Below are 27,882 nucleotides of genomic sequence, written 5' to 3'. Positions count from 1 at the left end.
CAGATTTAAGCTTAAAACAGTCCGGTTAACCGGACTGTTTTAAGCTTAAATCTGTGCACAGCTGAGAGAAATGAAAAATGTACAATCAGGTAAAAATGATAATTTTTAGACTGACCTGATCTTCACCAAATAAAAACTTAGAATCAGTCTTAGCAAGTACATCAGTATAGGATGTGTGCACGTAGGAGACACATTTTAACATTTATTTGTTATCAAATTATGAAAGCACATCTAACTTCACATGACTGTAAATAACATTTACAGCACTGAGCTTTAGGATATGAGACTAAATGTACAATTATCAGAAGTGCTGAAATGTCACAGGTAGGTCTGACCTTTTAGTGTATAACATAAAGGTTTCTGCAGCCTTCAGGGTTAAAGGGTTAAAGGGAAAAGAAAAGTCATTGTGTGTTACCACACGCTGTAAATGGATCAGCACTGGTTTGTCAAATGCAAATTTAATGGCAGCAGTTGGGGGAGGGATTATTACGCATTAAAAATGGAAGCATAAAACTCACCTAATGCTCCCTGACAAATATCCGTCCTTGTGGCTCCATCGTCAATGAACTTTGGGTTTGAACATAGCTCCTACAGGACAGATGGAACATTTGTGAAAAAATGAATATAAAAAGTGTAATAGACTTATTATTTTAAATTGCTTCTTACCATTGGCCTCTTCCAAACAATGTCCCTTGTCTTGGATGAGTATGGCCCCAGCTCATTGTAGCCGAGTGACTTGCTCTCGGCACCAAAGCTGTCATCCTCAAACAGGCGTCCCCTGCTCAGACACTGCTGCCGCAGTGCCTCATAGTCCTGACCGCAAAACTTCACTGGGTTCTGGTTGGTGCCGATGCCCTCCGCCCTCTGCTGCTGGTGGGCCAGTCGATCTGCAGTGGAGGTCATCTTCACCCTTTCTGAGCGCTCACTTGCAGGATTTCCTTATTTAACAACAGGGCTTGTTTGCCTTGTGAGATGCTCTTCTATGAAGGAACGCTTCCCAGAAGTGCTTTTCTCCGGGACTCCTTTATAGCGACCTATAGGGATGGAAAGATGGAGTCCGATAACAAACAGGGAGGAGCCGCTTGTGGACAGGTGAGATAGGTGGTGCAGACAGCAGCAGGCGTAAGCAAATCCACAATGAGCTCACTGTGACCACAACTGAAACAAAACAAGGACACACCTTAAAGTAACAACACCACTACCACCTCTTGTCATTTCATTTTCAGGACTAAATGTATATATTAGACGCTGGAAATGTTTGTCAAAACATCTCTCTGCTTTGAAAATGTTAATACACTATAAAAAATAATATGAATGATATATAAAAGTACATTTACCGAGACTAGTTGGTGGTAGAAACAGATTGCGTGCTGCAAATACGGGTGGGAGTTGAGGAAGAGATCCCTCAACATACTGAAGCAACAGTTTAAATATGTCAAATTTAAGATATTGTGTTTCATAACCTGAGGCACTCACTGACACACCCAGTCAGGAGTTGTAGTGTTACATCCTCATTTTGTGCTTACATCCTCCAATCGAAATATAGGGCACCAAAGCTCTAAACAAATGTTATTGTAACTCAGTTTAATCAGGAATTAAACTGATCCTTTTGTACAATGTCAGATTTGTGTTCTGTTCAATAAAATACAATAAAGTTTGTGGCCTTCAGATGACAAAATATGGAAATTATTTTGTAAAGTAGTGCATATATGGTATTATGATTAAAAATTCTTAATAATTATTCACAAATGACCATATATCCTAGAAAAATGTTTGATTACTGAGTAAAATGTTCAAAACACAGTTTGTGAATTCACGTTTTATCTGCCTTTATTAGTTTCCATCACATTTGCATAAAATCTATGCAAATGTGATGCATCTGTCTCGTTCCTCAGAGACAGAACAAGCAGCTGCTTCTCAATTCGCTCTAAAAATGGCTGACTGGAAAGCCTTCATAAAAGAAAATGAGTATATATTGTGTGCAAACTCTTATTTATGAAGTTTGAATTTCAGTATCTCAATGTGAAACTGGAAGAGGACAGAGTGGAATATATTTCAGATTTCACTCTGAAATTTCACTCTGAAATCTGACAAAGCAATGATTAAAGCATCGTCACTTGACAACGCAGGTGCTTCTCTGTCACAGTGAAGAAAGAGATGATCCAGACAGAAAGTTTTCGACTTATCCGTCTCTGTATACACTCTGAGCCTCACCTATGGACTCACTGGGGGAAATAAATGTCCCTTATGGCCTGGGAGAACCTCGGGATCCAAATTAACCAGAGGGTATCTTGGTTAGGAATGACTGCTAGCCTGATGATAACAGTTTTAGATATAAATTATTTATCAGTGTTTTGAAAAAAGCTGGCACCCTGTCTGGGGGTGTACACCACTCCCTCCCTGCTCTCTGTTGGGACAGCTGCCAAACCCACCATGATTCCAGACAGATAAGGTAGAAAAGAGGGCAATCTGTCTGGTATCAATATCAAGCAAATACGTGGTTAAATGACTAATAGTTCACAAAGACAGACAACAAATCAGTTAATAGGAAAACAATTCTTTGTGGAAGGAGAAATCTCAAAATGGATTCACCTGATGAAACTAATCACATTCCACGTAGATCAAAGTTAATCTTTGGTCTCCCTTCAAAATCCTTCTATAGGTTTAAAACTCAAAGGCATCACTTAGCCTCTGTGTGACCTGTTTTGCTTAGAGCAAATAAGTCTGGGGAGATGTATTCAGTCTTTGAAGCCATGAAAGAGGTTTGGGTGAGCTGGAACCACAAGAGGAACTGAAAGGGGGGAACCTAAATGAAAAACTTGTTTCAGCTGTGCACAAATTCAAAACAAAAGGTGGCTTTATGAATCAAAACAAAGATGATCAAACTAAGAAGAAACAATACAGAAGCTGAAGCAAAGATATAATAAATGAGCAAAGCAACCTGACAGAGAACCTGTTGAAGCAACAGAAATAAAGATGAACAGCAGGCCCGATCTGAGGGCGGGTTAGCTGCCTGTCTAAAGCAAACAGGAAAATAAAAGAAACCAATCACCTATAAAGAAAAAAAGGACAGAAAAATTGCAAAAATACCAAACCTTAAAAAAGGCAGGTGTGGTTATTTTACAAATAGCAGATTCATAAAATAAATGGCTGCTATTCTTGCAGGCATGCTTCCTGTCTACTCTCACAACAAGTCTCAGCAGCTTAAATAAACATCAGATGTAAAGGTTTTATTTATCTCATGACAAGACAGCCTGATGAAGTTGATGATTTTTAACCTTTGCTGCTGTTTATCACACTTTATATCTCAGTTGATAAAAACCTGATTCGGTCTGCAGTAGTGAGCCGAACCGTTTTCTGAACTGAAAAAAGTTTGTATTCAACTGCAGAAAATGTATCTGCTGTAGTAAAGCTAGTAGCAAAAGCCATCTAAAAACTTGCATCTGCAAAATGTTTAGCGGGGCTCAATACAAATCAATGTCACACCTGTCAGATTGTATTTGTTGAACATTTAGAAAACCATGTATCACTTTCATTTAATGTTACAAATTTGATGAGCTGCTACATAAAATCTCAACATCACTGAAATTTGTAGTTGTAATGTGTGAAAATATGGAAAATTTCAAAGAGTGAGATTATTTTTGCAAGGCACTGCATATGTAGGGCAGGACGGGGCTGGATGTCACAGTAAAACTTTCCCCCTAGAGGCGCTCTTACAAAATGTTGGCGCGTACAGTACATTTCCAAACAGATGCCACAGAATGACAAGGTATTGTCATTCAGCAGTTTAGTACCTGACATTGAGGTGATCGAGGATCTGAAAATTAATTCCCACATACATTCCCTGTAAAACTTGGACTGAACCTGTGTAATTTTGGAAAAGAGAAAGAGTTAACGTCAGATTTTATATGCAATATTTTTAAACCCACATAATCCTAAACCAATATCACCTTCTTTCTACCTCACAACTATGTGCTATTTTGTGATTTATACCACTGAAATAAAATGAAGTTTGTGGCCCTAACAAAATGTGCAGCAATAAAAATGATTTTCTATCTGTATCCATTAGAAATAGTTTAATCCTTAGTAAGGATTCCTTGATTCTGTCCTTTTTAACTCTAGAATATATATTTTGTCAGTTCATAACATTATAGAGGTGCTTCTATGAGATGTTGTTAAGATATAAAATTAAGACTGAATTTTAAAATAAAAATTTTCAGAAAAGTTCCTTTCAAAATGGTTTTGGCGGTGCATACCTGTTGAAAGAATTTCTCTTAAGAAGGACAGGTTATTCTGACCAGGCACTCTTATGTAGGCCACAGAGAAATAGGACTGATTAAACTAGTACTGATAGTACTGATCTCCAGTACTATCAAATGACTATCAAAACCTGGTGCATTTATAGTTTTCCAACAGTTTGTGAATGAGAAAATAATTTTGCCACCACGCATTAGCTTTGTTAGTAGTTTAAAATATCTACATGCTCATAGAATTACATCATACGTAGTTTATTTTCAACAGCGTCTCATATCTTTTCAAAATTCTCCTGGTTCATAATTTCGTTCTAGTCAGAGGGCATGTTTTTGGTCTTTGGCGTCCCCTAGCGGCCACGGTGCGGTACTGGCGGCGTGCAGTGTGCCCTCCTCTAGAGGTGGGCTGGTCTGATCTGCAGTGAGCGCAGACTGAGAGGAGGGTGGGCCACTCAGACTGTCCCCCTGTCACTGATTCACAGATAAGCACAATAACCGCTTTCTGTTTCATATTCTGGGTCCCTGAAGCCGTCTACTTTACCGGTGGTGAGTTGATCGCGTCGTTTTAGTGAACCACTTTATTTACACAGTGGGTGATTAACGGTGCCCGATGGGTTTATTATGGTGCGGAGAGCTGGGTTTAATCTGCTGCACCTTGTCGCTCCGGTAAGAATAGACACGGAAGTGACAGCTGCGCAATGAGGTGGAAAGAATCAGTTCAGCTGACGATTTTAGCTGTAAAATCAAAGCAGCTTTCATCTTTAATTGTGAGAATCTTTTGTGTAACATGCAGGCCGCTTACAGACAGGCCTGTATGTTCCTGCTGAACAGGTGCTGCAGAACAGTTCTGGTTCAAGCTGCAGGCCTCACTTAAAGTGACTTTTTACAGCAGCTGAAAGAAAGAATCCACTGAGGATTTCATAAAGTGTTTAACATATTATATGGGCAGCATTATCAGTCACCTGACAGGGAGGTGGTTTGTTGTTTTTAGAATGTTGTTTAGGGTTAAAGTCCTGTGGATGATACCATCAGGATTGTTACTGCAGGGATCAGTTTTTTTTTTGGTCCTTCCCCCATTATTGAAGAAAAACCAGACCCATTCAGAGCTCTGGTGTGATTTTAACAGAGGGGCATTCCTGCAGAGTCTCCACAGGCGTGAGGGGCCTCCGTTTGGGGACTGGCCTCTTCTAACAATGCCCCCCTCTCCCCTGCTTTTTTATTTTTTTATTTTATCACAAGCATGGCTTCTTTTGGCTCCTAACACATCCTTCATTTGAATAATTTTTTTTTCTTCTTCCTGGGCCTTGCTGAACTATTCATAACACCTGAACATTTTCACATTTGGCACAGTCATAAAACTTAATGTACTGTACTTAGATTTTATGTAGGAGTGAAGCATTATGGGGTGGAAGTAAAATAAAGCACGGCGTCCAAAAGTGTTACATGTATTTTAATGCAATCTCAAATGTTTTGGAGCCTCTACTTGTTTTCTGTGTTTAGCTCCTTTTCCCAGTCAACTCTGAAAGAAACCATCCCCACAGCATGGTGCTGCCACCACCATGTTTTATGACAGGGATGTTGTTTTCAGGCTGATGTGCAGTATTATTAGCTTACTGCCAAAGAGCCAAAAATTCTAGTTTTTGTCTTGTCTGAACAGAGCTACATCTTCCACTTTCATTTAAACATTATATATTATTTTTTTGGTTGGTTTATCACTTAAAATCTCAATAAAATTCACCTTTTGTCAGTGATTTGCTGTGAATACTTGCGTAAAGAACCTCCCAACAGGTATTTTTTGCACAAACTCTGCTCATTAGGATTCATGTCAGGTAGAGCAGAGATACGCTCTGGTTCAAGTTTTCCCAGAAAGCAGCACAGCCGAATCGTTGTATTGATTATGTTAGGTTTTTGTAACTTGTGGGGAAACTTTAGTGTGAAAGAAGATCTTTAAAGTTAAAATATTTTTGGTCATTTGATTAATTTCCAGCTCTAAATCAATGCATAACCATTTCTCTCTGTTCCCTTCCTCTCCACAGTCCCTTTTAGCCTGTCCATAAAGAAAAGGTATCATATATACACGTCTTTTAGTATTTTTATTTTTACTTTGGGCTTTGGTGTGATTAAATTGTATTTAATAAGTGCATGCTTTTTGCTTGCTAATTATCCTCTGCTGGCTTCTACTTTTTATTGATTTCTAACTAATGCTTCCATGTCAGTTTTCTTTCTTTTGATATATGGCTACATCTTAGCCACGTTTCAACTTAAAATGAAAGGTACTGTTACAAAAAGGTCTGAGTCTAATTACTTGGAATCATTAGGTTTTTCTGAAAGCTAAATGCTCACAGCTACGAACATTTGCGCTTTACTTGCAACTTTTTGTGATAGAATAACACAAAGTAGTGCACATTCACAAAGTGAACAGCTTTCAGTAATTTCCACTTACAAAAGTGCAGTGTGTGTTTATATTGAGCCTTCTGAATCGGTACTCTGTAGACCCACCTTTTGTTGCAATGACAGCTGCAAGTCTTTTAGGTTCAGCTTCTGGCGGCTTTGCACTTCTAGAGACGGAAATGCTTCCCTGTTCATCTTTGCCAAATTGTTCAAGCTCAGCCAAATTCGACTTATGGCATCTGTGAATGTCAATTTTTAACCATGAATTCTTAATTGGATTTTGATTTAATGGTCCGGACTTTGACCGAACCATTCAAACACGCAGGTATGCTTTGATCTAAACTGCCTCTGTAGTCCTGGCTGTAGGTTTATCATTTTTCTACTTAAAGAGGTTCCTTTCCAGTATGTTTACTGTGACTAAATTACACTCATGTGAAACTGTACTGGTTTTGTGACTTCAGAAGGCTTAGTTCCACTGGATTTTATTCATGGGTATCAGAGCCAAATGGGGCTGAATACACTCAAAAAACACTTAAAAAAATTTTTTTTCAGCTTTTTTCACTTTCAAATTTGACAGGAAGAAAGAGTAGGTGCATACATTTGTGCAGGATTACTATTGTGAAATCTCAAGCTGTGGAAGGTTTTTTTTGTGTGTGTGTGTGTGTGTGTGTGTGCAACTCAAAGCTACAGTCCAGGGGTTTTGCAACTTCAGTCCTTGATTGTCCTTTGGATGCAAAAGTTGCAGGACAGTGACTCAAACAAATGGTTAATGATCAGTCATTTGCAAAACTTCCTGATATGCCAAAGATGTATTTCAGCCTTTTGATTCATGAGCGTTGGAGAGGGATGCATCCAAAAGCTGCGGGACAGTGACACTCGTGGACTGGAGTTGCAAACCCACGCTTTAATCATTAATAAGTAAATATGGAGAAGAAGAAAAATCTAAGTGCTACAGCTTCTTTCAGATGCTTTTGCTATAAGCAGATTTTTGGATTTTCTTTTTCTAACCAGACTTATGCCACTGGATGAAGTGTTGTAACATTCAGACAAGAGCGTGTCACTGTTAAACTTGCTTCTATTTATAAATTGCACCCGCCTACGCGCTCCATATTTCTGTCCTGCACCCAGTATGTATCCGGTTGGTGGGATATCTGCAAGCATATACGCCAACAGGCTCCGGTCAGAGGGCATGGGTTCCAATGAGCAGGCCGTGCACTTTGCCAGCCAGGACTATGAGGCTCTGAAGCAGGAGTGTGTGGAGGCGGGCTGCCTGTTTGAGGACCCCTGCTTCCCCGCTGAGCCCCCATCTCTGGGCTTCAAAGAGCTTGCACCCTATTCATCTAAAACCAGAGATGTGGAGTGGATGAGACCCACGGTAAGAAAATATCAAGGGAAAATCTATGCTTTCCTGCTAGTTGGTATGATAACAGTGAGTGGAAAATAAACTGATATCACAGTATTTACAACTGTCAAACAGAAAATTAGCCAATAATTTTATCTATAATATAATCCAGGGGTGTCAAAATCCTTTTCATTTTGGGCCATATGAAGATCATAAATGTTTAACTAAGGGCCATTTGTGGCTGAATGCATTAATAAAACTATATATTAAACTGTTAAAATATTATAGCTTTCTCTGTATTCAATGAGTTCCTCTTAAAATTAAATAACATTGAACATCAATTTGACACTGTACAAATAAAAAACGATTTGATTTGACTGATAAAATAATATTTAAGCACGCCACTATTATCTCGAGGTTCTATTTATGAGGCTCTGTGTCTTGAGGGCCACATAAATAGCTATGATGGGCCGGATCAGGCCCGCGGTCCTTGTGTTTGACACATGAGACATAATCTATTATATAAATCCATTCTAAAATGAGTTTGCAGTTCTAAACATCTTTTTGCTCATTACGTTTACTGCTTATTTACTGCTTCTTTTAATAATGAAAAAAGTCTTAACAGGCTGGTGAATATGTCAGGCTATCTACTCTGGCTGCCAGCCTGCACTCCACTGCTTAAGAGGCTGCTTAAGTTGAAAATTGTGGTTTTAAAACAGTGATGAATGGGTCCATTATAGTTTACACACCATGTCTATCACTGCTTTTTTTTTTGTAATTAGAAATTTGCCAAATTTATTTTTCTGGTAAGTGACGAAAGGAAGTTTTGTAGTCTTCTTTCAGCCAGGGGAATGGCAGTGTGCCGCAACACTTACAGAGTGTCAATAATCACTCTGTTAAGCCAGAGGAATTTTAAAATAATTATAAAAATAACTAATTCAGTTAGTAGGAAGAAGCTACATTAATTGAAAAAGTATATCTTAAAAAACAAAATAACATAATAATTTAAAATAAAATATCTTTTTAATGTCTTCTTGTTACTGGTAAACAGTGCAGCCTGGGTAATAATTTCTACTTTTCCTCATTCCAGACCAGAATTAGATCAGATTGATTCTTGTTTTGAATGCTTGTCATGTAATAATTCATGGACAGGAATTTGATTTTGACTGTTGCATGTAAGCAGGCATATCATGTCTCACTTTACATGTTGCAAACCTGGACAGAATCAGACTTGTAGGGACAGGCGCTTTGCTGACCTCTGCAGCTGTCGGCATCTCGGACCTCTCCCCTCTCTGACATTTGTTTACAGCTCCTCGATATTTACAGAGTTAAACCTCACGGGAGGGTGGCAGCCAGGAAAAGAGGTGATTTCTTTGAAAGAGTTTGATTGTCCTGACTCATTTCTGTTGTCTTTGTAGGAACTGACAGGGGACCCGCAGTTTATTGTGGGCGGAGCCACCAGAACGGACATCTGTCAGGGTGCTCTTGGTGAGTTATGAATTTGTTGTGAAAATAAGTTCAAAGAACAGATTCTGATGTGAGGTTCTGGCCTCTGATTTTCCCCTCCAGGCGACTGCTGGCTCTTGGCGGCCATTGCCTCTCTGACCCTGAATGAGAGGCTCCTTCATCGGGTTGTTCCACACGGCCAGTCCTTCCAAGATGACTACGCTGGAATCTTCCACTTTCAGGTTCTTTACTTACAATTTTCCACCCTTCCTTTATTTTTTTTTCTTTATTCCTATTCACGCCGACTCGACAGATGGATCTCTTTTTTTTTACTGCACTGCTTTGCATTGCAGTTCTGGCAGTTCGGCGAGTGGGTAGACGTCGTGATTGACGATCGATTGCCTGTCAAAGACGGAGAGCTCATGTTTGTCCATTCAGCTGAGGGCAATGAATTTTGGAGTGCACTCCTAGAGAAAGCTTATGCCAAGTAGGTTTTAAAAATTGCTTGCATTAGTTTGTTCAGAGGGATATTCTGAAGTGTTGCTGCTAAAAGCAATTAGTCTGAACGGTTTTTCTATTTACCATCAGGCTAAATGGCTCTTATGAGGCTCTCTCTGGAGGAAGCACCACCGAGGGCTTTGAGGATTTCACAGGGGGGGTGTCTGAGATGTACGAGCTGCGTAAGGCTCCCAAAGATCTCTACAGGATAATCAGTAAAGCCTTGGAAAGGGGCTCCCTGCTGGGCTGCTCTATTGACGTAAGTGTCGTTTGTGCCTATTCATCTGGAACGGCAATTTAATTCTGCATTATAAATGTCTGCTCACATGTTGAAACAGATAACCAGTGCCTTCGACATGGAGGCTGTGACCTTCAAGAAGCTTGTGAAGGGCCACGCCTACTCCGTCACCGCATTGAAGGAGGTCTGTCTCTCTGCAACTCGGTCAGCACAAAGCATTAAAGTTGTGGTTTGACATTTCCTCACCGCTTTGCTGTGTGACAGGTCGATTACGCTGGCAACGCGGTGCGCCTTATCCGAATACGTAACCCCTGGGGCCAGGTGGAGTGGACTGGAGCCTGGAGTGACAAGTGAGTGTGGTCAAACTTACAGGTGCATATCAAGATGGGAATTTATTTCTGTACTTGAATTCAAAAAGTGAAAGCTGTATATCATGTAGATTCATTAAGCACACAGGGCGTATTTCGAGATGTGTGTTTTCCTTCTGCTGAACTTTCTATTCACATATTTGGAGACTGCACCCTGTGAATACCCATCTATCTTGATTAACAGTTATCACTTATCGTCCTTGTAGAGGATATCGCTGATTGTCTGGTGGACATCTGTTACTATAGCATAATAGGCCATAAAATCACACTCTTCTACAGATTTTTCTTAGTTGTAATGCAATATTATAATTTTCTGAGAAACTGAATTTCAGGTTTTCATGAGCAATAAGTCATAATCATCTAAGTTTAACAGTTGTAAAAGTTGAAATATGCCACTCTTTGCAGTAAATCTAATTATGAGTTTCACATTTAGAATTGAACTTCTGAAACCAGGTACGTCAGTGATGTTCAGATTTATTGAGATGTACCTTTAAATTTTGTGAACATTTAGCTTTGGAGGGTTGTTTCTTATGTCATGTCTGCCATTCATAGTTCCAGTGAATGGGATGAAATCGACCCATCTGAAAGGGAAGACCTGCATCTTAGCATGGAAGATGGAGAGTTTTGGTAAGATTTGCATCTTCACATACAACAAGAAGTTAAAAGGATTAATATACGTTTCTGGTTGGCAAACTGCTTGGTTTCATACAACTCCTCTCATAAAGGTTTATAAAAAGCCTTAAAAGTTATTTCATGTTGCAATACTTTTTCTGGCACTGCAAAAGTCATAAAAATAAAATCCTATTAATTTCGTACATATATTGAGAGGAGAAAAGTGGCCGCCAGACACAGTGAGAGAAGACAGTTTTTCCTGTCCTGCTCTGGTTTTCTCTTAGTTTGCTGAAGCCCACTGGTTAAGTACAATGGAGAACCTATGATGCTGTGGGCCCTGGATAATCTTGCTGGGCTGCATGTTATCAAGAACTCTTTAAAATATCAGGGCATTTGAGTAAAATCTCTAGGACTTCAAATTGAATAATGGCTTAGCTCCAGAGTACATTAAATCCAGTGCTGGAAACCCACTGTCCTGCAATTTTTAGGTGCATCCCTGCTCCAACACACTCCAGTAGCCAAACATTCCTCTTTCTGTATGATAGAAACTTGTGAAAACTTGTGAAAAGATTTTGCTTCTCTATTGTCAAAAAATAGGTTCACATAGTTGTAACGGGACAAGGCAAAGAAGTGTGGCACTGGTGATTAACTTATTTTTATTTTTTTTATATATATGATTATTTCTTAGTGTGATTCAAAAATAAACTAATCTAATCTAACTTTTCTTGAAATTATTTGCACAGTGCAACAATGTTTCTGTTGTTGTTTTTTTCATTCAGGATGTCCTTCAGTGATTTTTTGAGGCAGTTTTCCCGGCTGGAAATCTGCAACTTGACTGCAGACGTCCTGAGTGAGGACAGCCTCAGTCACTGGAACACCATGAAGTTCTACGGCACATGGAGGAGAGGCAGCACCGCCGGGGGCTGCAGGAACCATCCCAGTGAGTCAGCAGCAAAAATCCAAAAAACACGTAGCAGAATATTAACATCAGGGTTCCTTCACAGTCATGAAGAGGCTGGAATAGTGTGGTATCTGGTGTCATTTTCCTGATCCTGAAGGAAACAAAGAAAATTTAGTATGACCAAATTTTCCCAGACTTTTCCTTCAGTCTTCAATTTTTCTGAGGGACAAATGTCTACTGGTGCTTAATAAATGCAATGATTTCACATTAATATCTTTGAAATGTACATTTCTTATCTTTGATTTGCCCCATCACTTTCTGACTTTTCATTTATTGACTAAATATGTACAAATCACAATCAAAAAAGTGCCATTTTACTACCTCTGTAGTCTCTGAACAACTTTAAAAATGTGTTGATATAGGTTTAGAAATCACTGAATGGGCATGAGCCAAAATTCTTGTCACGTATAACCCAGGATGAGCCTTTAAAGTCTTCACACACTGCTTTCCCAGAACTGGAATCAAGCAAGATGTGGCAGCATTTAGTTTTGCTCCTAAACTCTGGAACAAACTCCCTGAAAACCTGGCATATCCAGAGAAACTGTTGGTTCTTTTACATCAGGACCAATAAAAACATTTAGTTTACTGAAGCTTTTGATCAAAAAGTCCCAATAATGAACTGCTTGCCCAATCAGTGAAGACGGGCGATTAATCTGTTTTAAATTTGTAATTAGGAGTTATTCCTATTGATGCTGTTATGAGTTTGACATGTTGATCTTTTTAAGCAAAGCTTTAAGGTTTTTTGTTCTGTTTTTAGTGTTTTCATTTGATGTGAAATGAAATCACTTTTGATTGTCTTGTGCTTGGTGCTAAAATACAGATTATCAGGTTCTACATGTTCTATTCAGGTTGAACAGAGCCTGTAGTTCTTAGACTGTGTCTAAAAGTCCTAATAAATTAATAACAATTTTTTTTATTATTATTAAAAACAGCTTGGAATTCTGGAGGGAAATTTGTACTAACAAAGACACAAAATTAACAAACCTTTTCTTTAAAGAGTCTGCTTAGTCCAAGAGTAATAGAGTTTAAAATAGGGCCAATTTAAGTAGTTCCAGATGGAATAAAAGTAGTTGCTGTATATCACACTCTGAAAACCACAGGCCAGTGTCAGCATTGTGTTGTTTCAGTAACACTGAAAACGAATAATAATAAGAGATGCTCACTGTTCAAACGCCAGATTTCCATAAGAATTTTTTTTTATAAATATGTAAAAGTGACTATGTGTAGAAACTCTACAATGTGTGTAATTTTTAACAAAACTGGCTTGACATAAATGCTCCATGTCTGTAGACACATTTTGGATAAATCCTCAGTATAAGATCACGTTGCTGGAGGAGGATGATGACCCAGAGGATGATGAAGTGGCGTGCAGTTTCCTTGTAGCCCTCATGCAGAAGGACCGGCGCAGATACCGACGCCATGGTCAGGACATGCACACCATCGGCTTTGCTGTCTATGAGGTGAGAGCCATGATGGAGTGCATGGATCCCCCTCTGTTCTCCTCCTGTAGTTTATTAAAAATGCCTGCTGCCTCATGCCACCCATTAACAATCTTCCCTTCTGTTCCTTTTGCAGATTCCAGAGGAGGTAGGTGCAGGATCCCTTATGGAGAACCTTCTTACTTGGTACTCATTTAGCGATTTTCAAAATATGTCTTCACATATGCAAGATGAAGAGTTTCTTTGAAAGGTCTGTGCTGGGATTACGTACATGAAACACCACAACAACAGCAAAAACATTTTGCGTTCATTTACAAGAGCTCCTTAAACTGCAACCAAACTACTCACTAAAGCAACTAAAATCTTTTAAACACACCTGGCTGTAATCGGTGCATTGTTTTAAATTAATCGACATGGGAATATGAAAATCCATGTAAAGTCATTTGTCTCCTGCTGTCCTCAGCACAGAGGGTGCCAGAATGTGCACTTGAAGAAAAATTTCTTCTTGAGTAATTCATCGTGCGCTCGATCCGAGACCTTCATCAACCTCCGTGAGGTGAGCACTCGGCTGCGGCTGCCGCCCGGGGAGTACCTCATCGTGCCCTCCACCTTCGAGCCTGGCAAAGAGGCCGACTTCGTTCTCAGGGTTTTCACCGAAAAGCAATCAGAGACAGAGTGTGTCTTTTTTTTTTTATCTTTTTTTTTTTTTTACATTTTCATCATTAGCAGAAAGTGGGAAGGGAAATTTCATATTTATTTTTTGTTGCAGGGAATTGGATGATGAGATATCTGCTGATTTTGGAGATGAGGTGTGCATCAAGGATGAATAGCTCAAACATTTTCTCTTTGGAACTAATTGTTTGAAGTATATAGATCTCTGACTTTTATGTTTACCTTTCGTCTTGCAGGAGGAAATAACAGAAGATGATATTGATGATTCGTTTAAGTCCATGTTTGCCCAACTAGCAGGAGAGGTAACCTGAAATTTAATGGAATGGTGTTGATAATTGACTTGTTTTTCATTAATCTCAGGTGTAGAACCTTATTGAACAAAAAGCAGGATTTTAATGCAGTTTAAAAAAAGAGCATGGCTCTGGTACTGCTATTTTTTTTCTCTTTCTTTGTGGTTATACAGGACATGGAAATCTCTATTCGTGAGCTCAGGACAATTCTCAACAGAGTGGTCGCCCGACGTGAGTAGTTTTCTGTTTAACCTCGGAGTAATTTTAATGTTCCTGTGGACCCTCATCAGTTTGTGTATAGCTTGTGCACCATTTTCCAGACTGCTTACAAACTGCAGGGTCCCCTATGGTTTATCAATAAAAATCACAATTTTGCTGTTTCAGACAAAGATCTAAAGACTGATGGCTTCAGCATAGAGTCATGCAGAACTATGGTCAACCTGATGGATGTATCCTTATAACCCTATTGCACAAAAATAAACTAGTTAACTCCAGTTCTGCTGGTTATATTTTTGGAAAATGCATGCATTTGCCAGCATGATAAATTGCCTCGATGTATCATTTGCTGCCTTAACACATACTTTGCCAGAAAGATGGCAGCGCTCGCCTGGGACTGGTAGAATTTCAGATCCTGTGGAACAAAATCCGAAAGTGGCTGGTGAGAATGAGAGAAATGGGGGTGTACTCTTAATCCCTGTGTTTTTATTCACATTTTTGCCTCTTTATTTCCCAGGTCACTTTCAGAGAGTTTGATATTGACAAGTCAGGAGCCATGAGCTCATATGAGATGCGACTCGCTGTGGAAGCAGCAGGTCTAACGTCCACAGCTTTCTTGTTGACATTAATACTATCAAGAAACATAATGATTTCATATTTTAAACCTGTACCCTTTCTCTGCGCAGGCTTTAAACTGAATAATCGGTTGCACCAGATTCTGGTGGCGCGGTATGCAGAGAATGAACTGATTGACTTTGATAACTTCATCTGCTGCTTGGTCAAACTTGAAGCCATGTTCAGTGAGTAATTCTGCACTAAATATATCCAAACTTGAAATACCTCAGAGTTTTGCTCAATTGATTAATCTCAATATCAGGACTGTGGCACAACTTAACCTACTAAAAACTTCCAATTTAACAGGATCTTTCCAGCAGCTGGACAAGGAGGGATCAGGAGTTGCTGAGATAAATCTCACAGAGGTGAGTGATGTTGTAAAAAATATATATATATATATATTTAAGACTTTAGTTGCATCTAACTTTTGTTTCTGATTCCTTTTTCAGTGGCTTTATCTGACCATGTGTGGATGAGAAGCCCTATAGTTTCAAGAGAAGCTGCAAAAATATAGTGCCTGCTGTTCTGAGGACCCCTCAGGCTGTGAAACACCCCACCTCAGTGCAAACACAACCTAACATAGAAGCTTTATAGGAAGGTGCAGGTGCACTAAAGCCACATGTGTCCTAGGTATATGTTTGAAGATATGCAATACCGCAGCAAAAAAAAAAAAAAGTCATGTAAATCAGTCATCTCCAGTCCTAGAAAATAGCAGCATGTGCCTTTGCATGATGCACCAGCTGGAATATGCACCATAATTTGATATTTTTATTTACTAAGTTTATTTTAATATTATTACTGTCAAGTTATGTCCTAATTTTATGTCATTTATTGCTTACTAAAAGCTGCCCCACCATATTTTTCCTGTCAATATAATCATTTTTAGTTTTTTTTAAATCAAAAATAATCACCTCAGAATTCCATCAGTAGCTCCTAACTCCCACCTCCAGGTGGCAGTAGAGTCCTAGTTAGTGCCGACTTTTCACTTTTATGTTAAGATAGTTCAGTATTTAAGTTGAAGAAACTTGTTTTGCACTGAAATTCCTGCTGAAGGAAGCCACCAGTGATGTCATCTCACACTAAATCATATTTACTGTATGTGACATTAAAATAACATAATTTTTATGCAAGGGTTGCCTTGTTAACAGCAATTTTATGTGCCATTTTATGTCATGTTTTGTGAATGTATGTTGTGCCTTCAATAAATATTTACCCCAAAATGATATTATAATCTGTGCTCTGACCCACTAAACTGCAGAGCAGCAGATGATCCTATGATATAAGTAAAGGTCATATTTGCTGTAAACATGAGGCCTCAGTAAAATGTCAAATATGTAAAATAACACTTTAGCATTTGATGGGTGACAACAAAATACTATGCAGAAAACTGCAAATTGACCATTTTTCATTTTATTGAAAACTCAAGAGCTAAATGTTCATATATATCCGACATGATGAAATTAGACAAACGTGTTTGCAATTGCCAGAACTTTAGAGTAATCGCCTTCCATTTGACGTAGGCTTGTTGGTATAGGGACCTTAATCCTTGTTCCAGTAGGGTTGCCATTGTCCTCAATCAGAACAACATTGTTCGAATCAAAGCGTGGAGTCATGCGGTCCCCAGGCATTTTGTGTCCAACGATGAGCGCTTTCTTCTTCTGCCCTTTAATGGCCAGCAGCACTTTGTCGCCGACTTTCCCAATGCCATTCTTAGTGTAGACATGGATCACTCTCGGTGGGCGGTGATGTGGCGTATTTCCGAGAGAGCTGTTGTCTACCACGCGTACTCTCGTCATTTTCTGAATTGCAGGCGTAGCAACTGAGACACTGGAAAGATAAAAAATTAAGTCAGTAATTCTAAACTAAGCAACCTTTTGAAAGTACTTCATACTAATTATTAAAATGGGTCCCACTCATTTTCGGTTTTGATTTGAAAATGGAAAAAAAGCAAGCAGCAAAAATTATTGCTGTACAGTATTCCTTATGCAGCTTAAACCTTTGCAAGCTAAAACTACATCAACATAATTGGGATTTTAAGTAATGGACTAACACCAAGCAGTGCATAATGATGAACCTGAACAAAATACATCTTCAAAATTATTTACAAATTAAATTAATCTGAAAAAATTGGCATGGGTTTCAACCTCTTTACTCTGATTTCCACGAAGAACATCCAGTGAATCTAGAGGTCACCTCATCAAAAGAAATCAGACTCCACCTCTGTGTCATTAAATCTCAGAATAAATACATTTGTTCTGTGAAGGCCTTGCAGTTATCTTAGAGAACAAATAGCATCATAAAGATCAAAACACAAAGCTTTTATAGAGTGAGGAGAAGATTAAAGCAGAATTATGTTCTATAACATTTACCAAGCTTTGAAAATCTCTGTGAACACTGTTGAGTACATTATCTGAAAATGGAAAGAGTAACTAAAAGCTTTTTAATGAGAGTAGTTGCCACCAAGGCCACATGAACTATGAGCCTGCACCTCACAAATGTTCTCTTATGAAAGTGTCAGATAAAAAGAAGTTGCTGTAAGAAAGCCTGAAAATGTGTCCGTCACCAAAACAAATCAAGAAGGACATCAATCAATGCCTTGCAACAAGGTGGTAGCTGCGTAATGCTGAAGGGATGCCAAAAATGCAGCTAACCATTTAGTTGTAACATGTAAAAAAAAAAAAGTTCAAGAAGTTGCATTAGCATTGCAAGGCTCTGTAAATTTCACCTAAAGTGTATTTTTATGAAAAAGAATACCAAAACCAAAGACCCTAAAATGTGCTTACAATATACTTACTGCACCTTTCAAAAACGACGTACATAAAACATTTTTTCCCCAAAAAAGATATTCTTACCTAAAATTTCTTTGAAGTATTGTTGACGACGTCTGAACGAGCACCACAGGAAGTTGTTGTAAAAGCCGGAGGAAAGTCATGATTACAACTAATCTTCTGCGGCCTGTGGAAAACATGCGAACGGTTAGCAGCTAATGCGCTAATGCTAGCGGTGTCAAACTTCAAGTGGGAAGGTAATAAGATTTAAATATGCTAAATACTTCTCAGTTTGATCATATTTGAGACAAAAAGAATATAATTAAATTGTCACATTCATCAGATTGAGTGTAAGAGCGTACATTTAACAAAATAAGGTAACCCTTGTTTTCTGCTCCATACCAATTTGACATTGGTACGTCATCTGGAAGCGACTAATAAATGTAGCTAGCGAGTTAACAAAATGCTACAAAGTACAAACAAATATTACTCACCGTAATATGAACTTGTAGTAGTATCCTAATCATAAATGTTGCCAGATTGTGCGCGGAAAAAGGCCAGAAGAAAATGGGGAAAAATAGCCACAAGCGTATGTTGCTGTTGCTATGTCACAGACATGCGCAACAGTGTGTAAAGAAATACAATAAACTAGATGTTACTCATCCAGCCCCAAGGAGGACTACAGAGGTCTATGGGTTTAAGACTAAGACGCATGCGCAATCTACATCTCACATGTCTGGGGCTATCTCTAAACTTGGTGTTAGACTGGTTTAGTTAGCGACTGTTGTCCCACCGGCACACAGACTGACTCAGCCGCGGTGGCGGAGCAATGTTTATGTGTACTAACAGCTAGAAATATAGTTTCACTTTCTAATTTTGTTTAGTTTGCTTTAGTTTTTGTCGTTGACACTCGTTGGACTTTATCCAAGAGTTGCCTGATAGTCTCAACCTGTTCTCGAAGAGCTAAGTCGCTAGCTTCTTCTTGGAAACAGTGGCCAGTTTTTCTCACTGCTGCGCATTATTAGAAAGTAAGTTGTTTTTATTATATATGTATATATATACCGGTGACCACTTTAATTTTTAGGATGTGTTCTCTGGTAGAGACGATTTTTTTTCAGCTCTGTGTGTTAAATAACTTTTTCGGTGCTGTCAGACCAATATCGGCGTAAAGCAATCTCTGTACCATTAGCGTTCGGCTAACATATCTGAACAAATTGATCCTTTCTTTCTGCTCAAATTGTGTTTTAAAGTATAAATACACACACCCCTATCTATATAAATAGATGTAATATGACTACAAATTAAATACTTGTGTTAGTATTAAGGATACTTCATTAATACCGCCGGATTGTATGACCAATGGATTCGCCTGCCTAACGCAATCGGATATTTGTTGCTAATTAAATTTTAATAGCGATATAAAGGCTAACTCGCTGTAACGATTAAATGATTTTTAGAAAGTTTAGAAGAGTTCAGAGATCGTCATGCGTGAACGCAACAACCTAAGCTAGAATTGCGGTCCATCTCAACAGCAGTAGGAAAAAAGGGCGACATTTAGACACGACTTCGTATACTATTGTCGTTTTTCAGCTATCTTGCAAGTGGTCTTTTAGCCTCTGATGGATTTACTGACCTGGGTTTCATCATGGACGGATGACTAGTTGGAGCTTGACTGAAATAATTAATCTCCGAGTTATCCCCTACATATTGAGAGCCTGTAAGAGATGCATATGAGCTGTTTGAATACATGAGCCATGGTGCATGTATGCATATAAACAGTATCGGTATTTGTTTCAAACTTTCCAGAAGCATCAGTCTTTCATAATGGATTACCTGATGAACTGGATTGAATCGTACATTTGTCCCCCAGTGGCGAAAGCACCAAAGATAATATTAAATAAATATAATTTATAATGGAAAAAATATATCCTAAATTTTACAAGTAAATTATCTTTTGATCTTTTTTTTAAACCAGTTGTGCATTAAAATGCAGAAGACTACCAATTGAAATTTGTTGATTCACTGCTTACAGAGTGATATATTTCAAGTGTTTTTTTTTCTCTCTGTACTTTGAGCATGTAAGCTCATGAAAACCCACAATTGAGCTTCTCAGAAAATGAGAATTTACACGAGAAGTGATAAAATTGTATTTTATTTTTATCTGAAATGGGTGGTGAACATTCATTCTGGCAAATTTTTACATTGTTACAACTATTGTTATGAACTTGTGTGTAGTATTTTGCTTTTTTAGCTCTGTTGGTGATTAGGGTACATAATTGTGTTTTTAGTTCTAAGCAAAATCATTTGGAATAGTCATTTAATTAATTGTTAATTATTCATTTTTTTTTGTTCAAGAAGCATCAGTTTCAAAATTTGCTTATAGCAGCTAAATTCCCCCACCCCCTCCCAGATCATGAAGTTTTAGTCACAATGTTAGCCGTTGATTGAGCACGTGCTTGTTCTTTAACGGTTTGAGCAGCTGTTTCTGATTTGGCTCATTTCTGATCATTTCTTAGCCTCTATTTTGTGTTGAACATAAGATACACCAACTGTAAAAGTAAAAAAAAAAAATGACAAGCTTTCAGCGGTTATTTGATGGAGATATTTTTGGAGTGAATATAAAATGAAAGCATTAGAAGATTTTTGTGCATTATTCATTATGGTATGTCATGTATTGATACATTTTTTTGTTATTTTTGCTAAACTCAAAACAAAGCGAATCAATGAACACACTGTCTTAAGCAATTACTAAAGGGCACTGAGCATTTTCTTTCTGTTTCACCTGCGTTAGATTAAATCATTGAAAATCTGTGAAACCTACTGGCTAATTTAATTGGTTTGTCACTTTTCTTCAGCTTTAATTCGCTGGCAACATGACATGAAACTTATTAGTGTGTTCACTCTGTAGTTAAATCTACCAATAATGTTAATAAGTATTATTTCATTAATACCTACTGTAAGAAGTGTTAATTAAATCTATCACTAGTGTTTAAAGTGTCCCTTAACTTTATTCAACTTTTTCCATGTTTGCAGTTAATCTCTCTTGGGTATGATCTTGCATAACACTTTGACATTGTTATGTAACGTCTAATGTATACAGAAGGTTTGTTGATTGAATCTCAGGGAGCTGACAGTGATTTACCAACCAGGGTAATATTAGCATATAGTCTTGGAGATTTTAATTAAAATGTATCATTCTATCTAATAATGTTTGCAATTATGACTAAACCATGTCAATTACGCAGAATATGATACTTTTATGGTGAACATGTTTGGTTTACACAAGCCAGATGACTTTATAATAGGGTGTGCATTTATTTTATTCATGATTTCACATCCTAAAGTTTACTTCCAAAGAAGATAGAAAAAGCTAAAAAAAAAAAAAAATAGGTAAAAAAAAATGGCCAAACATTTGTTGGACCACATGTTATCTTCCTTGTTCATAAGTATCTGCAATGTCAAAGCATTAATTTCCCTTCAGGGATGCAAAGATGTGTAGTTTTCAAGAAATTACACATATTTTACCTCAGGAAGGATATTTTAATTGGTATTTTATGTGCTAAAATATAAGTTGACATGCTGGACAAAAATGGTTGAAGAAAACAGTTGAATAGCTAGTTGTTTAAATTTCTCTCCCAAGTGTTTTTTCGGGTATTTATCCTCATTCCTCTTGGTTTATAATCCTATAAATAAGTTTGCACTAGAAACTTAGTGTGAAGGTGCTTGGATTGTTGGCGGTTTCAAAGCATGAAACAAGGCTTGGTCAAATAGTTTCCTTATGACTTTATCAAACAGAGACTCACTCAGTAATGGAAAACACTATAGATAAAAATCTCTTGGTGACTTTCCTAGAACCATCAGAAAAACACCAGAAATTAATGTAAGAAGTTGGTTCAGATAAACTCACGTAGACAGATGATATTTCTATTTGGCCCTTTAATCACACAATAATGTTAAGCATTTCTTTCAAATGTTCTGCTTTTGTGGTTTTGGGCAAGAGGAGCTTGGTACACATTAGTAACCTAACGTCGCACATGTAAAGAAGTACTTGAAGGAAATGAAACTACAAGTCCAGCTTCTGTGACAGGACATAACCCTGAGCTCAGGCCTTGACCCATCATGCGCTACTCAGCATGCCTTTTTAACTCCAATGCCTGTTTCTGCTGTACTTAACATTTAACATCTGTGTCAGATCTCTATCTGAACAGAGATGTTTAACTAGGACATAAAACTGCTGAATTGATGTGTAATTTGTACTCATGTATTAACTTCATTGAACCATTTCTCTGAAATAAACTTGCTTGTGCGCTTGCAATGGCTTTTTATTTTTACACTGAAGCAAAATTAAATCTTTGTAGATGTACATTACAAACTGATTCATTTGGTTTTGAAAACAGATATTATAAAAAAAACCAAAAAAAAAAACCAACACTTTTTCAGGTGCTTCACCATGTTGCAGGTCTTTAATCTGCAAAGCGCCCATGACGGGCATCAGTGTGGGTGAAGACACAGCTGCTTGGATTGAAACCGGTCCATTTGAACCCAGTAGTCTCTATCAGTTTATTGTTCGACTCTGGCTGTGGCTCTCCAGTGATATCACAGCATTCCAGGGAGAAGATAAATGAGTTAGTGTTAGGGCAGATGAGTAGCATTGTGGATTCGGCTGATAGTAGTGGGCAGAAAGGCACAAGTCGAGCTGTGCAACTGCGAAACGGGTAGAAAGCCATTACTTCCTGAAGCCTTCGGACAATATCTTTGAACGTTTTCCAGTTCAAAGCCTTTCACTTTAAACCATTAAATCAGTTAAGTATTTTCCATAAGGTTCTAAAATGGAAATACACCTTTTTTAGTAGCTAAAGGGAAAATTTGCTCTTAACTCAAAATCGCCAATTGTGTTGATTTCCTGATCATGGAGGTTAGTGTCAGAAAGTCTGATCCATTACAGTGTTTTGAAGTGCATTGTGCATTATTTATGCTGTGTGCCTACTCAGGGGACATGTTACCTACTTCTGTTTTACTGCTAGACTGAAACTAAGGATTTCTAAAACAAAAATGCAAATCATTTAGACTCTAGCTATGTTGTCTGGTGCGTTTCAGACATAATCCTCTTATACTCTCGCTATCTATTCAGGATGTCATTATGAACCTATTTGCATTTTAATAAATTTAAAAACATATATTCTATTAGGGTTTTTTTTGTTATTATTTTATATTTGACACAAGTCTACCTACAAGTCTAGTGCTAGAAATTAGTTACTTAGTTGTGGTCTCTTTTATTTACATGTTGATGTTCTTTAAAAATGTTTTGTCCAATTTTTAAAAAAAACAACTCGGACTGTGTTGGTGTCCAAATACTCTGCTGAAACTAGTCCTTTATTGACAAGGGATGTGTCAGCAAAAGGAAAGAACCTGGAAGAAATGGAATATAAGGCCAACCCATAGCAGGCTTGTTCCAACAGGCTTCATCTGCTCAGGCTCACTTGTCAACTTCCCTGCTTACAAATCAGAACAAATTACAGGGGCTGGAAAGATACCGTTTAATTTTTATGGGGAGAACCCACATCTCTTTAGTAATTTAAGAACTAGGCTGTGAATATAATCTTTTGTGTTTCTTCTCAAATGTACATTGTTGTACGTCAGGCACAATTCAGGAATAAAAAATATATTTCTCTAAAATAATTTTCTAAGTTTTGCTTATATTATTATGCTTGTGGTCAAACAACGAGCGTAGCAACAGCTAAACATGTGACTGATGACAGCTAAGCATGGATTCGCATGCGATGGTCACAGTATTACAGTGTTGGCTAAAAACCGGCATCCAGCTGGAGAAAAATGTGGTCACCTCTGTTCTTTCTCTCGGATCTCATTAAAAGCACTTCAAACCGAAGCAGTGTTGTTGTTAAAATTTCTTAACTTTTTAAATTAATGCACCTTGATACTGATGACATAAAGATCCGAGTAGGAAACCGTTTCTCATGTATGATCTAATATATTCTGATTTGCCTTTTCCATTTCTAACTAATCTTGATGCAATAATGGGAAGAACATATCTTTATTGCAACATTGAGTCAGTATGTGAAGTTGTGAAAATGCGTTTCTCCTTCGCAGGGTGTCAGCATGCTGCAGTAATTGAATTACAGATCGATGATCACAATGGGCTCCTCGTTGGGGCCTCAGTGTAACAATGGGAGCTGCTCGACCAACAGCTCCAAAGAATTCTGCTACTCGGGCCGAATTCGCAGCACCGTACTCCAAGGATTACCATTTGGTGGTGTCCCTACTGTCCTTGCCCTTGACTTTATGTGCTTTTTGGTGAGTATTTATGTCATTCATTTGAGGAGCCCAAAACATTTGTGCAGCGTTCAGAAACTTGCCCTCGCGATGACTTAAAGCTACTTGAACCTTTCCTTATTAAAACGAGATACTTCCAGGAAAGTGTTTTGAAATGATGAGCTTTGTGAAGCTGTTGTGTAATTTTCATGTTGTTGGTCTCTGTAGTGTAAATGAAGGCAGTGAAGGTGCTTACAAGCGCTGTTTGTTGTGTCCCTGTAGGTGCTGCTGTTCGTGTTTTCTGTGTTGAGGAAGCGAGCATGGGACTATGGGCGCCTCGCCCTGGTGGCTGACGCTGACAGGTAATGAAACGCGTGCCAAGGCTCCTGGAATAACTTGTTCCAAACAATGGGAAATGTAGAATTATGGTCACTACCCGTTGGAGTATTCATAATGCATGTTTTGGGAACACAATTACATAACTAATTATCAATGTACAAAAACCAGATGTATTTTCCAGGGGGGTGTTCAGGCATTTTAAAAGGAAATTCAATTGTTTTTATTTTTTTATTTTTTTTTTTAATATATCTGCATTGTAGTTCCTTTTGTTTGAAGCTGTTGTGATATCCATGGATAGTTTGTTTTGTTGATCTAATCCATGCAAAAATTTTACTCCTGCTGCATTTTACTGTAATAACATAAGCATTTTACCTCAACAGAGGTTTGTTAAAGAAACCTGGATTACATCACATACAGAATACCAACTTCTTTAACACTTCCTGAACATTTTATGTTTTGAATAGAATTTATCCTGTGGAGTTTTCACATTAAAAAAAAAAAAAAACAGCTGATGCTACCATGATTGTGTTGCATACAGAAATGAACGTAACATTACATTTTGTTGCTTGAACTGAACTGTAATAAACCACTTGGCAGATATAAACATAAAATTCATTTGGAAACACACCTGAAGGGACTTTTATTGAGATCATTTCCCAGGTGTCGTGCTCACAAATATTTAAATGACTTTTGCAGTAACAAAGAAAAGCACCATTATGCTTCAGTCATGGAGCTATGCATTAGCTAGCCTTTACTTATCAGTTATGGATTTGACACTCATTGTGAGTCACAGCCACATTCCTTGGCACCCCTGGTAAAGATTTGTTGGAAGCCCTGAAGTTAAAGCAATCTCACACTGGGAATTTTAGAAAAACACACTTGTTTTCAGTCTTACGGAGTAAGGCGGCAGGTTTTTGTTGTTGTTGTTTAATTTTTTACTTTATGTCCCAATGTTTCCAAAAGTGCAAGATAATGTGAACTTTAACCAGGTTTTTTGGGCTTTTTACATAAGTAACACACATATCCTCCACTGTGCTTAAGATGGTAGTGATTTTGCTGATATTTGTGCTTTATTTAACATCTGACAGACATTCAGCATCTGCTGCTGAAAACCTCAACTTTAGTCATGTCAGACCAAAGTGCCTGGTTCCAGTTAAAGACTCCGAAGAGTTCAGTAAACGCTGCATGTTTACATTTGTGATGGTATGATATAAAAGGTTTTTTGTTGTCACTCTGAAACTACTACTTACCATGGAAACAGGGTTTGCTTTGCAGAAAACCCCAAAATACTAAAAAGTTTCTGTGAGTCTTGTTTGAAAAACATTTATTGAATGTACCAATAGTTCTCCCATTTGAGACCTCTTATTTAAATCTCTAAAGAAGGGATTTTTCTAGATTAAATCTACATAATTGTTGGAATTTCTTCGAGTTTGAGCACCGTTTGCAGTGTTGTTTATTGCCCAACAAACTGAAGACGGCACAATGGCTTTCCTCTTTGGATCTTCCCCATGGCAGCAATTCCCTCCGCCCCCTCTGTCTTTCTCATTGCTGAATCATGATCGCTGGTCCTTCATGAAGCCTGAGACTCCTGCAGTGCTTTAAATATTTGGTAGCCTAGCCACTCATCAACTGATTTGTATCAAAGTAAACAAACTATAGCTGTGAAAATTCCCTTAGAAATTAAGCTGATAGATGTCAGAGGCGACTTTGATTATTAGTCTTTGCATGTATTTCTTTAGATTCGGCAATAATTTGTTGTTTTTTTTTTAGGTCTTTTGCTCAATTTCATGTGGCCAGATAGGATTGAGAATTTAAATGATTTCTTGATTCTACATGTCAAGCAATAATTATGGTGGCTGTGGCTGATGCAATAGGTATCGAATCAAATGCTTATGAGTAAATGTGAGCTGAAAAAAAGCAAAGGTGTGGCTGATGTGAATAAGCTAATAAAAGATTTAACTGAACCTTTTTTCACAGGGAAAGGTAGATTTTTTTTGTTGGCTCTTCTTCCTTTAAAAAATTAAATCATTATTTAAAAATTACTTTTTGCTTTTACTCAAGTTATCTTTGATATTTAATTTTGTTTAATTTGAATTTTTGTCCCTCTTGCATGTTTCAAAGTAGCATACATTTATATGGGGGGGTCAGTATTTTATTTTATTTTTTTTATGTGAAGGTATTCTTCAACAACAAGCTGAACCTGCACTTGGCTCGGTGTGGCCGCCCTTCTGTTTTTCCCAACAGAAACGGGCATCATAAAGTGAAGTCAGAAAAGAGTGTCAGCAGTTTGTGTTTTAGTGGCAACAAGTGAGCTCTGCCACACATTTTTAGATCTTCAAAGCTCATTAATACAGGTTTAAATGCAAAGCACTTTTTTATTATTAACATTTAGGAACTTAACCCATGTTTTATTTGAGACTAAGAAATGAAAATAGTTGGGTAACTTCCAGGTTATGAGTCGCCCAAAGCTCCGAGGTGTTCCACTACCTCACAATGAGGGGAAAAAGACAGAGTCAGGCGGACCTCGGACAGAGTCCTTGACACAGTGCTCCATTACCCACATTCCCCAGCTGTGATTGTGTTGCATCACAGCCACACTGTTTTTCCAGCTGCGTATGAGCAGGGAATGGGCCTGTAGCATGAAGGGAGGATGGGAGGAGGCGGCAGCACGGGAAGCTTTTATAACAGATAGGATATGGTGTTGTAGATTCACACAGCCTCCAAATACGTGGTGGAACTTTGTAACGTAAACAAGCAAAACTGTGGTAGACATTTGCATTATCACAGAACATGGTTAATTTTGTAAGATAAAATAATTTGTACCATGTTGAACAGAGCCTTCACTGGTATACCTGTGGTGCAACATGGCTACTGGATTTTTCTCTTAATTGATCACCCCTCTTCTTTTCTGTTCCCTGTGGTTTTAAGTAAGCTTAATGCTTCTTGCTTTGTTTTGTATGTTTTTTTTTTATCAGAAAAAGAGAGAGGGATCAACGGTATAGTCGTCTGGATGATCGGGAATAGTATGTTCATCTCGCCGTATCGCGGAGCTCCTTACTGCGCTTTTCCTCTCTGTTGTTTTCGTCTCTTTTTCTGACCTAACTCGCCGCTCGTGTCCCTTCTGCTCAGGTTGCAGTGGGTCTTTTTTTTTTTTTTTTTTTTTTTTT

At 38.0% G+C, this 27,882-nt stretch overlaps 4 protein-coding genes across 9 annotated transcripts in view; 2 read left to right on the top strand and 2 right to left on the bottom strand.

Annotated features, from left to right (window-relative positions):
* Nucleotides 1-1,050, bottom strand: part of LOC106959257 (calpain-2 catalytic subunit-like) — an 11,931-nt gene extending 10,881 nt beyond the window's left edge. Inside the window, exons 1-2 of the mRNA XM_015051718.1 lie at nucleotides 667-1,050; nucleotides 519-588 (exon numbers count right to left, since the gene is read on the bottom strand). Of these exons, the coding sequence (XP_014907204.1) occupies nucleotides 519-588; nucleotides 667-903 (307 nt within the window). The 5' untranslated portion in view covers nucleotides 904-1,050. The remainder of the gene's footprint in view (nucleotides 1-518; nucleotides 589-666) is intronic.
* Nucleotides 1,051-4,657: 3,607 nt separating this feature from the next.
* Nucleotides 4,658-16,558, top strand: LOC106959256 (calpain-1 catalytic subunit-like). Of its 3 annotated transcripts, XM_015051714.1 has the most exons (23): nucleotides 4,658-4,796; nucleotides 6,287-6,314; nucleotides 7,770-8,016; nucleotides 9,402-9,471; nucleotides 9,553-9,671; nucleotides 9,783-9,916; nucleotides 10,018-10,186; nucleotides 10,266-10,349; nucleotides 10,430-10,515; nucleotides 11,086-11,160; nucleotides 11,925-12,085; nucleotides 13,397-13,566; nucleotides 13,682-13,693; nucleotides 14,009-14,220; nucleotides 14,315-14,354; nucleotides 14,454-14,519; nucleotides 14,681-14,738; nucleotides 14,892-14,956; nucleotides 15,097-15,165; nucleotides 15,241-15,319; nucleotides 15,410-15,523; nucleotides 15,645-15,703; nucleotides 15,788-16,558. In XM_015051714.1, exons 3-23 carry the CDS (start codon nucleotides 7,771-7,773, stop codon nucleotides 15,812-15,814), a joined length of 2,115 nt encoding a protein of 704 aa, XP_014907200.1. In that variant the 5' UTR covers nucleotides 4,658-4,796; nucleotides 6,287-6,314; nucleotide 7,770; the 3' UTR covers nucleotides 15,815-16,558. The 3 variants fall into 3 exon arrangements, with proteins under 3 accessions (XP_014907200.1, XP_014907203.1, XP_014907202.1); XM_015051717.1 differs by lacking the exon at nucleotides 6,287-6,314; XM_015051716.1 differs by lacking the exons at nucleotides 4,658-4,796; nucleotides 6,287-6,314 and having other exon boundaries at nucleotides 6,321-8,016.
* A 172-nt stretch (nucleotides 16,559-16,730) lies between these two features.
* mrpl14 (mitochondrial ribosomal protein L14) lies at nucleotides 16,731-18,713 on the bottom strand. 2 transcript variants are annotated; one of them, XM_015051721.1, is made up of 3 exons: nucleotides 18,469-18,568; nucleotides 18,191-18,293; nucleotides 16,731-17,165 (listed from the first exon to the last, which is right to left on the bottom strand). In XM_015051721.1, the coding sequence occupies exons 2-3, from the start codon at nucleotides 18,268-18,270 to the stop codon at nucleotides 16,799-16,801; spliced, it is 447 nt and encodes a 148-aa protein (XP_014907207.1). In that variant the 5' UTR covers nucleotides 18,271-18,293; nucleotides 18,469-18,568; the 3' UTR covers nucleotides 16,731-16,798. The 2 variants fall into 2 exon arrangements, with proteins under 2 accessions (XP_014907207.1, XP_014907206.1); XM_015051720.1 differs by lacking the exon at nucleotides 18,469-18,568 and adding an exon at nucleotides 18,601-18,713 and having other exon boundaries at nucleotides 16,733-17,165.
* A 181-nt stretch (nucleotides 18,714-18,894) lies between these two features.
* Nucleotides 18,895-27,882, top strand: part of tmem63ba (transmembrane protein 63Ba) — a 27,279-nt gene continuing 18,291 nt past the window's right edge. Inside the window, exons 1-4 of one of the 3 annotated variants that reach the window (XM_015051712.1) lie at nucleotides 18,896-19,134; nucleotides 24,215-24,418; nucleotides 24,659-24,738; nucleotides 27,691-27,738. In XM_015051712.1, the coding sequence (XP_014907198.1) occupies nucleotides 24,251-24,418; nucleotides 24,659-24,738; nucleotides 27,691-27,738 (296 nt within the window). In that variant the 5' untranslated portion in view covers nucleotides 18,896-19,134; nucleotides 24,215-24,250. Of the gene's footprint in view, nucleotides 19,135-24,214; nucleotides 24,419-24,658; nucleotides 24,739-27,690; nucleotides 27,739-27,882 lie in introns of all 3 variants that reach the window. The other 2 variants (XM_015051711.1, XM_015051713.1) reach the window with 2 other exon arrangements.

This window comes from Poecilia latipinna, unplaced genomic scaffold (assembly GCF_001443285.1).
Source record: "Poecilia latipinna isolate Pla-1442-1.1 unplaced genomic scaffold, P_latipinna-1.0 Scaffold1062, whole genome shotgun sequence".
NCBI classification, from domain to species: Eukaryota; Metazoa; Chordata; class Actinopteri; order Cyprinodontiformes; family Poeciliidae; genus Poecilia; species Poecilia latipinna.
This window is presented reverse-complemented; position numbering and strand designations above follow the sequence as displayed.